Raw genomic sequence first — 15,111 nt, 5'->3', positions numbered from 1 at the left:
AGAACTTATTTTACAAATACATCCCTGAAAAAACTTATTGCATTAATAGACTTATTTTGGCACCAGCCGCATTGACGCCGATAGCCTATTCATAAAAAAAATCAGAAAAAGACTACAATATATAAAAAATTCTTAAAAATAGATCATCGGTGCTAATTTGCCTTTACAATGCTCCGTACTATCATATACTAGTAAATTATACTGCTGATCCAACGGTTTAGATTAGCTCTATACTAGTGAAGGCCACACTTGTAGTTGTAGTACTAGGATTTTAATTAAAGAAAATTATTATTAACCCATTATTACCATCATTTCCTGCATGCATCATTTCTTAATTTTTATATGTATATATTTGTTACAAATATATGATCCTCTATGCCCTCACACTGTTCTTTTTTTCTTTTTTAATAAAATGTAGAGAGTTGGTAGTAGTCTAGTAGAGACCGTTGACATGTGAACCCTTGGTCCTACTTACATTATTCTTTTTATTTTTCAAATAGTAGGGAGCTGGTGATGGGAGCGGTGACAGATTCACCACTCACCATCACCACTACTCTTTTTTATAAGAGTAATAGTAAGGAGTTGGTGGTGGGAGTAGTGGCAAATTACCACTCACCACTACCACTTTTTATAAGAGTAAAGATAGGTAGTATGGTGTAGTAAAGGGTATTTTAGGAAATTTTTAGGCTTCACAAAGAAGAAACGATCAGATAAGCTTTGGGATAGTGATCCTATCCGTATTTGTGGGCCTACTCTAGCCCCGTTTGGAACCTCATTTTGCTACACCACGCCAATGATAAACTTTTTTGGGAGATTGTATATACGAAGCTTCTCAAAAATTAGGTACATTAAAAATAGGCTTGCGCACATTTAAGCACAATACATCACATTAGTCTTTTATTCATATATAAACCACATACATATATAGCGAATGTAATACAACACAAATAAATGTATACAACACTGACATAGGCATAACGGGGCACTAGTGTGGTAAACCCTCGGACCTAGTCCAAGCACATACACATGCACACTATATATGTATAGTTATACTGTGATTAAAAGAAATATCAGCCTTAGGTCTTGTTCCGTTCATTCCCATGAGAGAGATTTGAGAGAATAGAGGGAATTAATTTCACACCTCAATAGGTGTGAAATTATTCTCCTATAAACATTCCTCAACCCACTCTACGAGAGATCAAACGAACAAGACCTTTAAGGGGTGAATTGATCATGAGCACTGGAGTACTGGACTAACATGATATATATCATATGTGGACATAAACTCCGATAGAGTCCACAAGTGCTCCCGCGCGTCCGAAGAAACCAACCACACTGCCGCTCTGCAGCGGGAGGCTAAAAGGAGTTCCACCACCTTGTCCAAAATTATAAGTGGTGACATTGGTGACAATTTGAAGGTTTGTCACGACGTTGGTAAATGTTCCGGAGATTCCCTTCACGAATTCCTGAGATCCAAGTGTAATCTATATGCAAGGACGTGAGGAAATTAATTGATTTCCACCAGTGAATGAACCTGAATAATACTCCCTTATTTTCTTTATATATGATGCTAGTTAGTTTTAACAATAAGCAATGTCATATATATAAGAAGAAAAAAGAAAGGAATATGTATTAACGGGCAGCAATCATAATATTCACGAAGAATATTAATAGGCAGCAATCATAATATTCAGTTTTAACAGTGCTAGCCAGCTAACTACGTACTGGCACTACGTGTTGTTTAAGGTCAATATATATGACATGCATCTATACATATACTCCCTCCAGTTTTATAATTCTTAATATATATTTTTAACAAAATTTAGTCAAATTAACTTCTATAACTTTCATTATCAACAACTTTAAAAATAATTAGTTTAATTTAAACTCACTAAAACAACATATATAGAGACTAGTCCTAAAAATTACTATAAACAAAAACAAATATTTATTTATTATATATATTATAACAGAAAATTATAGTTAAAAATATTCTTTAAGACCTTATCGCTGTTGAAAATGTCAAGAATTATATAACCGGGAGATTAGCTAGCCACGGGGTTTACATATATTTTTTTTCACAACAATGCAAATTAACTATAAATCCAGAAAGACTAGTTTTAACTATAAATCCAGATTCATGGTTGAAAACAGAGCCTTTTGTGAAACTAGAAACACAATATATATGTACCGTAGTTGGATTTCCACCGCCACCACCCCAAGGACCTGCAAGATGTTCCTTCCCATCTGTGCCAATGTATGTAAAGGCAATAGCATCAATGGCTGCACCACTACGGATTGTCACGCTTTTCAAGCTCCTTGGTAGTACAGATAGGTCTACACGACCTCCTCCATTTCCACCCCATGTCCCGATCTTAACAAGTTGTGTGCTCTGCAAATAAAACACATCGATGATTATGACACATAAAATTTAACTGGAAAAAAAATCCCATATGCAATAGTGTGCATGTTCAGAAGTAAATCTTAACAATGCGATTAAAACATGCAGCATTTCAGAAGATTAAAAATTATTGAAGAAAAAGGTATAAGAGGGCTACTTAATAATTAGCTAACCATTTTAATTTGTAGCCTTTCTGTCCTACTATGTATCTGTGACTGGTTGTCCTGCTATGGTTCTGTGCAGGTAGGCAAACATGGAGCGCCTCCTATTTATAGTGCTGGATATATAAGCATGCAGACATAACAAATCTTATCCAAAGCAACAAAGCAAAATTTTGTTTTATCAACTTGCGAATTGTGAAGGTTTACTAGCTTCTTCCTAGCTTAGAAGCAACATTTTTCTCACCTCATTCCACAACTTTTTTTACTGTTGTGATACATAGTTGACCTTACTATATATTCTTCCTCTGTGGCTAGCTTAATCTGTTCATATATATAACGGCATCAGGTCCATTTAGACAAAGATTATCTGCTATATTTTGGACTAATGTCTGCTCTTAACGATATATATGTGACGATGGACTTCATCGATGCAAGCATCTGCCGTTTGCGTGAGGTTTATCCTGGTCAAATCCCAACCCTGCAATCAATCCATTACCTGCTCCCCTACTAAACCTTTACTCTAATCGTAAACTGAGGCTAATTAATCCACTCTGCGTTAAATTCATATTATGTGATCAAAACTAATGATCACATTAACTTATTTCTCATTTTGATTTACTTTTATCTTACTTTTTTATTACTATTAAATTTATGACTGTGTGTCTTACAACAGAAGCCGGAGATGTAATTTATTTCCATTATTAAAAAAATGTGATCAAAACTAATGATCAGCTAGGTGCCTATACTGTATCAAAACTAATGACTTTTTTCTTCCTCTCTTGCACTTTGAGCCTGTTTAATGTCTAAATGCATTGCATGTAGGTGAATTTAATTTATTTCGATTGGATAAGTTGTTAGAGATTGTTAACGGTGATTGTTAAAGAACTCCCCGAAAAATCATGGATCTGAAAATTTATATGGAGATCAGGCCATCAGGGCATATGTCAGTGCATTAAATTTGTTTCGATTGGAGAAGTTTGTGGAGATTGTCAAACTTAATTGTTAATTAAAGAAGGCACCCATAAAAAGGACCTGAAGAACTGAATGGAGATGGCATATGCTAGTGAACGAACGCCCCCGATTAAGCTTCGAGGCCCAGCACGGACGGTTCGGATTAGATCATCGCTGCCAGCGACTCATCCTGATATACATTTGTCGTCAAATTTTAGTGTAATCGTAATACAATTACATCGTAATTTATATGTAATTACAATACAACTTGAATGTCTTGCGATAACATGCCATTTTCGCGAAGCGAGGTCATGGGACCACATCCCCTCATTTGTGTATGCGTTGGGACTTTTTCCTTTCTCTCTTGCACGAATCTTAAAGCAAATCTAACGGTTTCAAAATTACATGAAAGTTACATACCGGTTATATTATAATTATATGTAACTATTTTTTCATGAACATGCCAAAGAATTACACGTGAGTATATTAGAAGAAATAAAGTTTCAGTTACACAACACAACAAGCCGAATTGTCCCTTGCCAAGTTACAAGAAAGGGATTGCGGAAGAGAGGAAACAAAAAGCAAAAGATAAAACTAAAGCTATTGCTCCTAGAGTGAGAGAGAAAGATAAAAGGAACCCCCTATCCTCCCAACATGTCCCCAAAGAAGCGGCACTAGGCAAGGACCGGAGATGGCCCTCTTGGAGGATGTAATTATATACCAGTTACTGTAACTGTAATTATATTACTATTGTTCTATATTTATATCTGACAAATTTTTAGAATAAAATTTGTCGGCAAATGTATAAAGTCCCATAAACTTCTGGCCCATCCACTGTAACGGGCCGAGTTTTCTTGACCAGCGTTGGAAAGTTTGGGGAAAAAGTACACCGAAGGTCCCTCAACTTGTCATCGAATTATAAAATCGTCCATCAACCATAAAACCAGATATAGAACATCCCTCAATTTGCAAAAACCATTCACTTTAGGTCTTTCGGTGGTTTTGAGCCTGGTTTTGTCCTACGTGGCGAATGAGTCAGCGTGGAACCCACGTGGGTCCCACATATCAGCGTGTCCACGTCAACCCCTCTCTTTCCTCTCTTCTCTCTCTCATTTTTCTCATCGTTCCTAGGGCCGTCGGCCGGTCGAGAGCAAGTCGAGGAGAGGATGTTGTGCCGCCGGCGACGCGTGGGGGCGGCGGTGCGGTGGTTGTCGCGGCTGGCGCCGCCCCCGCCGGCGGAGGCGAACTACCACGGGAAGCCCAAGCCCAGGCCGAGGCTGAGGCAGCTGTTGTCGCTGCAGTCGTTCCTGGGCGGCGGGGACGGCGACCAGCTCCCCGGGAGGAAGGCGGCGGGTGAAGGTGCCACAGGAGATCGTGAAGGCGCACTTCAACAACAGGCCTCGCTTGAAATCTGCATATTAATTCCATCCATTCCAGTGACAGCACGGCAATGCTTCCAACAAAATCGGATAGTGTCGAGCAAAGCAGCACCAAAACCAGAACCGGACAGGCGGAGGAGGAGGAAGAAGAGGGATAGGCTGGAAATGGAGATGCCCTCGATCGAGCTAACTAGCTAGCTACTGCCTACGCCTGCGCGTTAGCGTCGACGGCAAGCTGCGACGGCTTGGACGCCCCGATGCTGAGCACGGCGCGCCACTTGGCGAACCGCACGCCGGCGGCGTAGTACCTCCTGCAGCGCTCGCCGAGGCCGGCATGCCCCTGGGTCGTCGTCTCGCGGTCGGTGCCAGCGAGCTCGGCGGTACCCTTGTCGACCTTGATCCCGGCCAGCACGCCGGCGGCGGCGAGCACGTCGACGAAGGGCGTCCCGTCGCGGGTGCTCTGGTAGAGCGTCTCCTCGAATAGGATGACGCCGCTGAGGCAATCCAGCACGCAGGGGACGGTGAACAGGAGCTTCCGGAGTGCGCGACGATTCTCCTCGACGTTCTCCACGTTGATGCTCGCCAGCCGCTTCCCGATCGTGCCCGTCGACTCGTCGGCGACGAGGACGAGACTGGGGAGAAGAGCGGCGGCGGCCACCTCCGCACTCTCCCGCGCGTGGCGGCGCCGCTGGGAGTCGCTCCCCTCCGTCGACCTAACCCGCAACCGAGGCGTTGTGGCGTCCGACGTCGACGCGGTCCTCCTCCGGCGCTCCGCCCCCGTCCGCGCCTTCCGCCTTGTCGCGCGCGACCCTTCCTAGTTCGTTGGCGTTGGCACAGGGGCAAGGCAGAAAGTTTCCCTCCCGGAGCACGGGGGCAAGGCATTGGCGGCCTTGTTCGCCGGGTCGCCGGCCGCCGCCACCCATCTCCACTCCGGCCGCTCATCTCCTCCTCCTCCTCCTCTGCCACCACCCTCGCCGCCGCCGGACCTCCTCCTCTCCCCTCACCCCCGGTGGCCTGCGGAAAGAGGTGAAGAAGAAGGCCGCCACGGCGGCGTTGCCTCCGCCGGCGCGACGCCGGCCGCCGGACCTCCTCCTCTCCCCTCCCCCACCAGCAGTCCTCCCCACCCGTTGGCCGCCCTCCGCGGCTCCGCCTACCCAGATGAGCACCGAGAGAGAGGGAGAGGAGGAAGGAAGAGAAGAGGGGGAAAGAAAGAGGGTGACGTTGACACCCTGACATGTGGGGCCCATATGGGTCCCACGCTGATTTAGCCGTCACTTTAGATAAAATTATGGTCAAAACCATCTAAGAATGTAAAGTGAACGATTTTGTTGAGGGATATAATATATCTGTTTTTATGTGGTTGGGGGATGATTCTGTGACTCGATGACAAGTTGAGGGATCTTCGGTTTACTTTTTCCAAAGTTTGGCCGCATATAAAGCCCTACGCTGAGCGGTAAGATAAGGTCCATATTGGGACCAAACCCAAACGATTTTAGGCCCACCCACAGTAATGGCCTCGTGGCAGGTAATTGGGCCGAATTCGTCTCACCATCATGCGGCCCACGGGCCACCCCGTCGCCCTCTTCTCCATCGGCCGCCGGCCTCCGTGCTCCGGCCAATGCATTTAGTTGCCAAAAAAATGGCAACATTTAGTTTGCTACCAAATTTTAGTAACTATATAAGAAATCCTACCAAAATTTTGGCAAGTTGCTAAAATTTTAGCAATGCTAAATTTTGGTAAGGTTTTTTTTGGCGTTAAAAGTGAACAGTCCCTCATACTCCGATCCCCAAATTAATGGCTTTTTTTTCATCGCCACGCCGATGATGATCAACCTGGATCACCGGTAACCTTATTTTCCTCTCGATCAACCCTTCTGCTCTTGATCTGTTCAGTGTCTGAAACTATAATTTATGAATCTAGGCAAATATTTTTCTTTTGTAACTGTAATCAGCTCGAATATGGATACAGTAATCGTGTTAATAGTTAAATACATCAGCAAGTACATACACTTGGACTGGCAGGTTTCTTGGTGTGAAAGAAGACAGAAATTTGGTCAGATCCAACATATATAATGCAGATGATATATGAAAAGGCGTCATTGATACAGCAGGTAAGACAAGTACGACTGCATTTTCAGCACATGTGCTAAACACAGCTTGAGCTTGTTTAATTTCTACACGCAACTGCATTTTCCATTGGAGAAGTTGTTGGGAATTGTCAGCTTAACTGTCAAATAACTTCAACTAAAAAGAACTGAAAACCATGTGAAGGGACCCTATAGGAAAGGTAGCCAAAATTGTTTACCACTTCGCACTTTGCACTTTGCACTTTGCAGTAGTTAACAAGTACTAACAATTGGTTAGAACTGTTCTGTCTGTTCAGATAAAAAGCCGCCCTTTTGGCCCCTCCTTTTGAATTAGTCTTTTCTTTTCCTTCCAATCTCATATATATCTGTCATCTCACCTTTTCTTCAGATAAACAGTGACATCTGAATACTTTGGTGGGAGAGAGAAGTGAGAACATCTGTTTTTGCTGTTCCGTTTTCCTACCCATTCGAAGGATGTGGACTGAAGAGGATGGCAGGATGCCAATGCTCGTGGGGTCGATGATGTTCAGGTTCAGCAATGTGCAATGGTTGCTGTGATTAGAGCAAATGGACCACCTTTTAACTACTAGTACTCCTGAAGCTTCGGCTTAAAGCACAAGCTCCTCCAAAAACAAGGTGCATCTGTCACAGATCTTGTCAATTTCATATTGATGATTCTTTCACCACACTTGCTACCAATCTCTAATCTCCAGTTTGCATAGTTGAATACTGTATCACTAGCAGGTTAACACTGTATCTATTTGTACTATGCAAATACAAGAACAGTGTGAAGTTTAGCATTTTTTATGATTATTTCACCACACTTAGTTACTACCAATCTCTAATCTCCAATTCCCTAGCATTGTGTTTATCTGCAGAATGCAAATACAAGAGACTCCGAACAATGTGAAGTCTGAAGACTCTGAATCACTGAAAGCATGTACTACTATGCTCTCTTATGCCTCTCTTAATCTATCTTTTTAGTCTTAAAAAAACTCGCTTTTACTACCAATCCCTAATATCCATTTCCATAATTGATTCCCAAATAACACTGTATTTATAATATGCAAATGCTCTCTCGAAGAATACGCATCACCGAACAGTCTGAAGCGTGAACCACTAGCATATAACCTCCTTTTATCTGAAAAAGACACCATTTTTACCATATTCTCTTGACAAGAAAAGCAAAAAAGAAACATTTTTTTTTAAAAAAAAGACATTTTCTTTTACCACATTTACAACGACGTGGATCTGATCACCGTAAAAAAAGACATTTTCTTTTACCACATTTACAGCGACGTGGATCCGATCGCCGTGTAGGCTCCCACTTCTATCTAGCCAACAGGTTTTACAAAACCGTACGGTTATCACACGCTTATCGTGGTTATCACATACGGTAACCTTATCCGTTTTTGAAATCACAATATACCTCGTAATAATCATACGGTTTTTACGGTAACCCTGTGATTATCACGGTAACGGTCAAAATATAAGATGACGATAACCCCATCTTAACTGGTTTGGCCAACCCTACCAGCCACTCGCTGTACCCGCGGAGAAGCGAATAATAATCCGGCGATCCACCGGGAGAAAAAGCAGCTCAGCCTCAGCGCCGCACATATTCTCTTCTCCCATCCCGCAGCCGCAGCTGCAGCCGCAACGGTTGCCCGTTGGTTGGTTGGTTGGCTCGCCTCCACTCCACTCCGCGCAGGCAGCGACAACTCGCTGGGGGTGACGGCGACCACTCCTCCACACCTGCGCGCGCGCAGAAAAGCTACTACTACTACTACCGCCTTTCCACCACCACCGACGCCGTCATCATGACGGCGGCGACGACGACGACGATCCACACCGGCAGCAGCAGCAGCAGCAGCAGCAGTGGTGGCCGTGGTGGTGGTGGTGACGCCCCACTGCCACTCACTGATCCACCCGGCCGCGCGCGAGCTAAGCTAAGCTACGTAGCTAGCTGCCTAGCTCGGCTCCACTCGCTTTCTGATCTTGCTTCGCCTACTTGTCTACTCCCACGCACGCACGCACGCACCAACGCTGTCCGTCCTAATTCTCTTCTCCTCCCTTTCGCTTTCGCTTTTTTGGGCGCACTTATCTATTGGGGTTTGGACGGCGACGGGGCAAAGAAGAAGAAGCCCAAGAACCGGTCATCTCGAGCTCTCGATGGATTCAGCGCCGGTAGGACTCGAGGCTAGCTAGCTAGCAGCAGCAAGAAGCGGTTCTGTGTTTGTTTTTAGCTCCGATTTTGGGCCTGCAAGAAGAGATGCCTTCCCGGCGGAGGGAGGAGCGCGGGTGCGGGTGCTGGGCGGCGGTGGCGCGGGGGCTACGTGGGGCATGCTTCCGGCCGGCGGCGGCGGCAGCGGCGGCGGCGGGGGCCGACGAGAAGGGCGCGGCGGGGGGCTCCGCCAAGGGGAGCCACGTCCACGACGCAGGTTGGCTTCTTCTTGATTTTGTTTGTAGCTGGTTGGTGAGATTGGGATCTTCTTTTGTGTTTGTTTGGTTCTGTGGGGGGTGATTTTGCTTGTTTGTTCTCTAGTGGTTGGATATTTTTGCTTGGCTATTGTTGCGGCGATGTGATTGATGTTCATCGAAAGGGGAAACTTTTCTGTTTCTGGGAAATTCTGGTCGTGTTCACTGGGGACTGATCTGTTGTGTATTTGATCGGATGATTAGTGCTTAGTACTGTCAGTGATGTAATATACGTGGGAATTTTGGATGTTATAATGAGAAATTGGAACTTGGGATACAGATTCAGAGTAAACGGAAATTGGATACTGTTTTGCTGTTTTATCTGAGATGGAATGGATCATGCCTATAGTAGTGCTGTAAGGGCTATTCATGGTGGTACAGGCATACAGCAATGATTTCTTACAGGCTTGAGTGTCATAATCTTAAAAAGCTTGTGCTAGGGAACATTGCATCTATATGAGCTTGATCAGAATTATCTTAGCACCGTGTGTTCTTCAGATTTCAATGAGAGTGTTCGCATGTTGTTAGCTGTTGCCATGTTCGTAACAAAAAGACATGTTTTATGTTGTTATGTGTTCTTCGGATTAGCATGTTTCAATAACAATAAGAGGATGAATGGGTTTTGCTCATCTTTCTATCATACCGTGCTAAGCAACTCTTTATGGTATACATTTAAACTGTCTGTCAAATGGGATTTTTCTTATCCTTGTGATAGCTGAAGAAGGGTTGTTGTAAATATGACAGAAGCATGAAACAAATCGTTTATCCTTTTATTCAGGAGCAAAATACATCCTGCTGTGTTTCTTTCTGATGTCATGCTGATCATTTTTGCTGACCTTGAGAGACGGGAAATGATTAAGCTGAATAGCAGTACTTTCAAAATAATAACCAGGAAAACATAAGAAACACACACTGATGGTATTTCAAGTCAACTTGGTAGGTTTTCTTCCTGTATTAAAAATTGGTTAGGAGTATGCCCATCATATAATAAATCTTGGATCAATGTCTATCAACTTACTTAACCTAACTATTGCCCTTACAATATTCTATCTTGGCTTATTCTTTCAAGCTTAATTTGGCTCTCAAAGGACAGTTTGGGTATATAGCCATGATATCTACTAAGTACTTTCTGTTGTTGAATTTTTCAGTTTTTGGGTGAGGTGCTCAAGCATTTTGTTTTTCTCTATAACAGCAGAGACCAGATATCTAAATGCTAGCAATCGAGAGCTTGGTGATCATTTTCAGACAAACCTTGATGATGAAAATGGTGTAAATGCATCAACTGAAAAGAAACTTCTTCAGTTTACTTTCCAAGAGTTGAAATCTGCCACTGTTAACTTTAGGCCAGATAGTATTCTTGGAGAAGGTGGGTTTGGGTATGTATTCAAAGGATGGATTGATCCAAACAGCACATCTCCTGCAAAACCCGGTACTGGTCTTACAGTTGCTGTCAAAAGTTTGAAGCAGGATGCACTTCAAGGTCACAGAGAATGGGTGGTAAGTATGTGCTTGTCCTGTACATGTGTTTGTGTAGGTAGAGTTATAACTTACAAACATACCGTATTTGCAGGCGGAAGTTGACTTTCTGGGACAGCTGCATCACAAACACCTTGTTAAGCTGATTGGATACTGTATCGAGGATGACCAAAGGTTGCTTGTATATGAATTCATGGCCCGGGGAAGTCTTGAAAACCATCTTTTCAGAAGTAAGCAATCTTTACAACCATCTTTTCAGAAGTAAACAATCAAATACATGCATTAGTATTTCTTTTTAATTCAAATAAGATTGGCATCACATTTTTAATTCATGCAAAATATATACTATATGAATACTTTCATATGCCAATGTGTTAGTACATCCTTTTGTCCTAAAATAAAATGAATCATGTAATTGAAACATTTAGATATTGTCATGTCTTGAGAAATATTTCTTGATGTAGTGAAGTAATTAAACTGCTTTATAGAAACTAGTAACTTCTCCCAAAAGGAGCAACAATGGTTGAAAGTGACCCTTTGTTTATTTACTCTTTTTTCTTCCAAGGTGATAATGCATGCAGGGCTGTTTTAGAATAAGTAGTACAATACTCTTTTAGAAAAGCTGTTGTTGACTTGCCTTATTGAACACCAAGACTTGACCTCAACAATATCATTTCTAGGTGTTGTCCATTGAATTATTAACAGTTCATTGAAAACTAGGACCTGTTTATCCTTACACGCCCTCTTTGTTTAGGCTTATACGCCAGCTTATGAGCCTAAAAGTCTAAACCTAAACAGATAAGCAGCTTGTCTGTTTGGTTTTTTAAGGACATAAGCCACTCTTACACTATTAAGCCACAAGCTAGGTTGCAGTAGCTTTTTTGGCTTATGTGAAGTGGAGGTATGACTTCACCATTAAACTTAAGGCTTCAAAGCCACCAGCTTATAAAACATATAAGCCAAAAAATTGGCTAGGCCTAAGCCTAAACAAAGAGGGCCTAACGATGATCTATATGGTGTTCCCTGATCTATTAGGTCATCCTTGCCTAACAATTGTACTTTGTTCTGTAAGTTTCTTGATTGGTAATGCCTTCAAATTGTTTCCCAATCTAAAGTTCCTGTTATCTTACTTTGTTTAATCTTGAAGGGGCTCTTCCCCTACCTTGGCCCTGTAGAATGAAGATCGCTCTCGGTGCTGCTAAAGGGCTAGCTTTTCTCCATGGAGGTCCCAAACCAGTAATTTACAGGGATTTTAAGACATCAAATATTCTTCTTGATGCGGTACTATTTCTTATTAATTCATTCACATCATGCTCATAAATATGTTGCACATTTTCACAAGATTATTTCTTGCATGCTATTCTAACAGCAGTGGAAATTCTGCTTATACAGGAGTACAATGCAAAACTTTCAGATTTTGGGTTAGCGAAAGCTGGTCCTCAAGGCGATAAAACTCATGTCTCTACACGGGTTGTCGGTACCTATGGTTATGCTGCACCCGAGTATGTAATGACAGGTATTTTACGGAAACTTTTGGTTTTTTGTCGTCTACTTGAATCAAATTTTCTTTAATACGAATCTACCAGTTATTATTTTATTATGTTTCTGTGAGTTTCTAGGGTGTGATATCTACATCTTTGCTTCTAATTTCATCACACTGATATTCCTACTAGATTGAATATTAAGATGCCTCGGGATTCCATCTGATGACGTATAAACTGCAGTATCTAGACATGATCACCAAGTAACAGCTGATGATTTTTACTTAAGTAACAAATGGCTTGTTTGTTTAGACAATGATACAGACAACATTCATCTTGGAGCACTCTTCCGTAGCATGATTTGATTATCTGAATTCATTGGAATAACCTGAAAACGTGGATAGCAGGAACCAGTTTGGTATTACATATTCTACTCTGCCTTTCTGGTTCAATGTTACTGCTGTATGCATCCCACAAGTTTACTTCCTACGAGATCTTTTCTGGCTTCATAAAAACTTAAAATAATAAAAACAAAGTAATGTCAAACATCAGATTATACTTCTCCCTCTGAGAAACAAGCATACATGTTCAAGATCTCATTAAAGTACACTTTTCAGGACACTTGACATCCAAGAGCGATGTATATAGCTTCGGAGTAGTGTTACTCGAGATGTTAACCGGTAGACGATCAATGGACAAGAAGCGACCTACTGGGGAGCAGAACCTAGTGGCATGGGCGAGGCCGTATCTAAGTGATCGGCGAAGGCTCTACCAGCTCGTAGATCCTCGCTTGGGGCTGAACTATTCAGTAAGAGGGGTGCAGAAGGTTGCTCAGATCTGCTACCACTGCCTCAGCCGTGACACCAAGTCTCGTCCGACAATGGATGAAGTTGTCAAGCACCTGACGCCGTTGCAGGACCTAAATGACATGGCGTCTGCATCATATAGACCTCGATCATCTCAGCGTGGTGAGTTATCATCTGAACAAAGAAAGAATTAATTCATCATCACTGAAGTGACCTCAATTTGTTTGAACTGCAAGAATGAACTGTTTTCTCTGCTCTCTTTGCTTTGCAGTTGTTTTTGCTTTTGTAAACTTCTTCTGTAGATATTTTGCATATTCGCGAAAAAAGAATGAACTGTCTTTACTCACAGCTAGAACGTGATGAATGATTAAAAATGTGAAACTTTTGGATTAGCAAATGAAGCTAACTGTAATTTTTTTTTTTCCTCATCGCAGGAAAGGCACGTCGGTGATGGCCGGATCCACTGCTAAAAAGCAGCGAAATTTGATGATTTTTAAGGTCATTTCCGGGTGCTTTGTTTTGGTTTTAATTGTATAGTGAAACTAGGCGTGATAATCCTCAAATCCCTGGAGATGTGACGCCCCCTGATGTCTAATCTCGCTTATTAGATGATCAGCCGAACACTGTGTTTGGTGGCTGGTTGCACAAGCGAAAAACGGCATGTACGTGTGGTTGGCTGCAACGTGTAATAACAACTTATTTTTCTGACAAGGGCTGATCATCCGGTTGATGCTTTCCAACTGTGAATACCGAATACTACTTTCGAGATGCATGGTAATATAGTGGAAAGGGGTGTGTGGTTTAATTCCCAACACACTTATAATTTCTTCTTTAAAAATAAATGTTTGGGATGGCTCTCCCTCCAATCTCGTTTTTTTTTCCCGAATACTACTTTCCCTCTCTTCCTCACTTTGTAGCTCTGTATATTTTTATTTTATTCTGTATTTTAGATCTTTATTTACTCGCTCAGCAGGTTACTAAATGATGTGTTGATACAAAAGAAATTTATATAAGATTTTGTGAAATGTTTTTAGTAGCTAATTTATTTATTTTATACTCTTAAATAGCTGTCATAACTCATAAGAACCAGATTACTCATCCGTCTATAATTTCAGCTATTTGAAATGGGGCATATATCCACGTAATTCCATTACTTAAAAAGTGTAGGCATTGTAATTGTTGAGTTGTGATTTAAATTCATTTGCATATATATAAAGGCCAACTTCTGCTGGAGCAAAGTAGAGGCCCGTTGCTAGAGGCTTGGGCCAAAGGCCCGAGGACGCCTGGGGTGCAGGGGCGGAGCCCCGCAGTACGGATCGTCATCCTTTTAAGTTTCACCTTCATATATACTTCTTGTAAGCTGCCGTTTGACGTTGTAACCTCGCCCCGATATAGTGAATATATTTTTCTGTTTGGCGCCCATGGTTCTTTCTCTCCTGTTTTGATAGGGTTTTCCACGTTAAATCTCGTGCCTTATATGATTGATCTATTGTTTTTTTTTATCGTTTGTATGTCTATCATTTTCTAACAGGCCTCTCACTCTCTGTTTCTCATAGAAATAAGATTGCGGTTTGTCAAATTACACAGGTTTTTGGTTCCAAGCCTGAGAATCACCATAGCTTATGCAAATTTCGAATAGAGGAATGTCAACTGAACTAAATTACATAAAGAAATCATTTAAATTTCTTGCGCACCAAAGGAACACCGACAATATAGCAAACTGTAAGGTGTTGTTTGGTTGGTATACTCACATTACCAAAGCTTGCCATATTTTATTTAAGGAAAAAGTACGAATTACCCCCCCCCCCCCGCGGCGCCCGAACTATCGTGGTCGTCCGAATTACCCCCTGAACTATAAAACCGGACATTCTTTACCCCCAACTATGCAAAC

The 15,111-nt window shown here is 42.2% G+C and overlaps 3 protein-coding genes across 5 annotated transcripts; 1 reads left to right on the top strand and 2 right to left on the bottom strand.

Annotated features, from left to right (window-relative positions):
• Positions 1-875: 875 nt before the first annotated feature.
• LOC127777866 (protein GOS9-like) lies at positions 876-2,409 on the bottom strand. The gene is given in 3 exon segments (XM_052304484.1): positions 876-1,484; positions 2,192-2,385; positions 2,388-2,409. Coding segments are annotated over 3 exon segments (432 nt in total). The 3' UTR covers positions 876-1,268.
• Positions 2,410-3,955: 1,546 nt separating this feature from the next.
• Positions 3,956-6,483, bottom strand: LOC127776285 (fructose-bisphosphate aldolase 6, cytosolic-like). Its single transcript, XM_052302645.1, has 2 exons — positions 6,442-6,483; positions 3,956-5,706 (listed from the first exon to the last, which is right to left on the bottom strand). Exons 1-2 carry the CDS (start codon positions 6,481-6,483, stop codon positions 5,098-5,100), a joined length of 651 nt encoding a protein of 216 aa, XP_052158605.1. The 3' UTR covers positions 3,956-5,097.
• A 2,180-nt stretch (positions 6,484-8,663) lies between these two features.
• Positions 8,664-14,062, top strand: LOC127776476 (serine/threonine-protein kinase PBL34-like). Of its 3 annotated transcripts, none has more exons than XM_052302857.1 (7): positions 8,664-9,420; positions 10,653-10,954; positions 11,028-11,163; positions 12,081-12,214; positions 12,326-12,449; positions 13,032-13,382; positions 13,655-14,062. In XM_052302857.1, exons 1-7 carry the CDS (start codon positions 9,252-9,254, stop codon positions 13,669-13,671), a joined length of 1,233 nt encoding a protein of 410 aa, XP_052158817.1. In that variant the 5' UTR covers positions 8,664-9,251; the 3' UTR covers positions 13,672-14,062. The 3 variants fall into 3 exon arrangements, with proteins under 3 accessions (XP_052158817.1, XP_052158816.1, XP_052158818.1); XM_052302856.1 differs by having other exon boundaries at positions 10,650-10,954; XM_052302858.1 differs by having other exon boundaries at positions 10,606-10,954.
• Positions 14,063-15,111: the final 1,049 nt, after the last annotated feature.

Source organism: Oryza glaberrima, chromosome 6 (assembly GCF_000147395.1).
Source record: "Oryza glaberrima chromosome 6, OglaRS2, whole genome shotgun sequence".
Lineage (NCBI taxonomy): Eukaryota > Viridiplantae > Streptophyta > Magnoliopsida > Poales > Poaceae > Oryza > Oryza glaberrima.
This window is presented reverse-complemented; position numbering and strand designations above follow the sequence as displayed.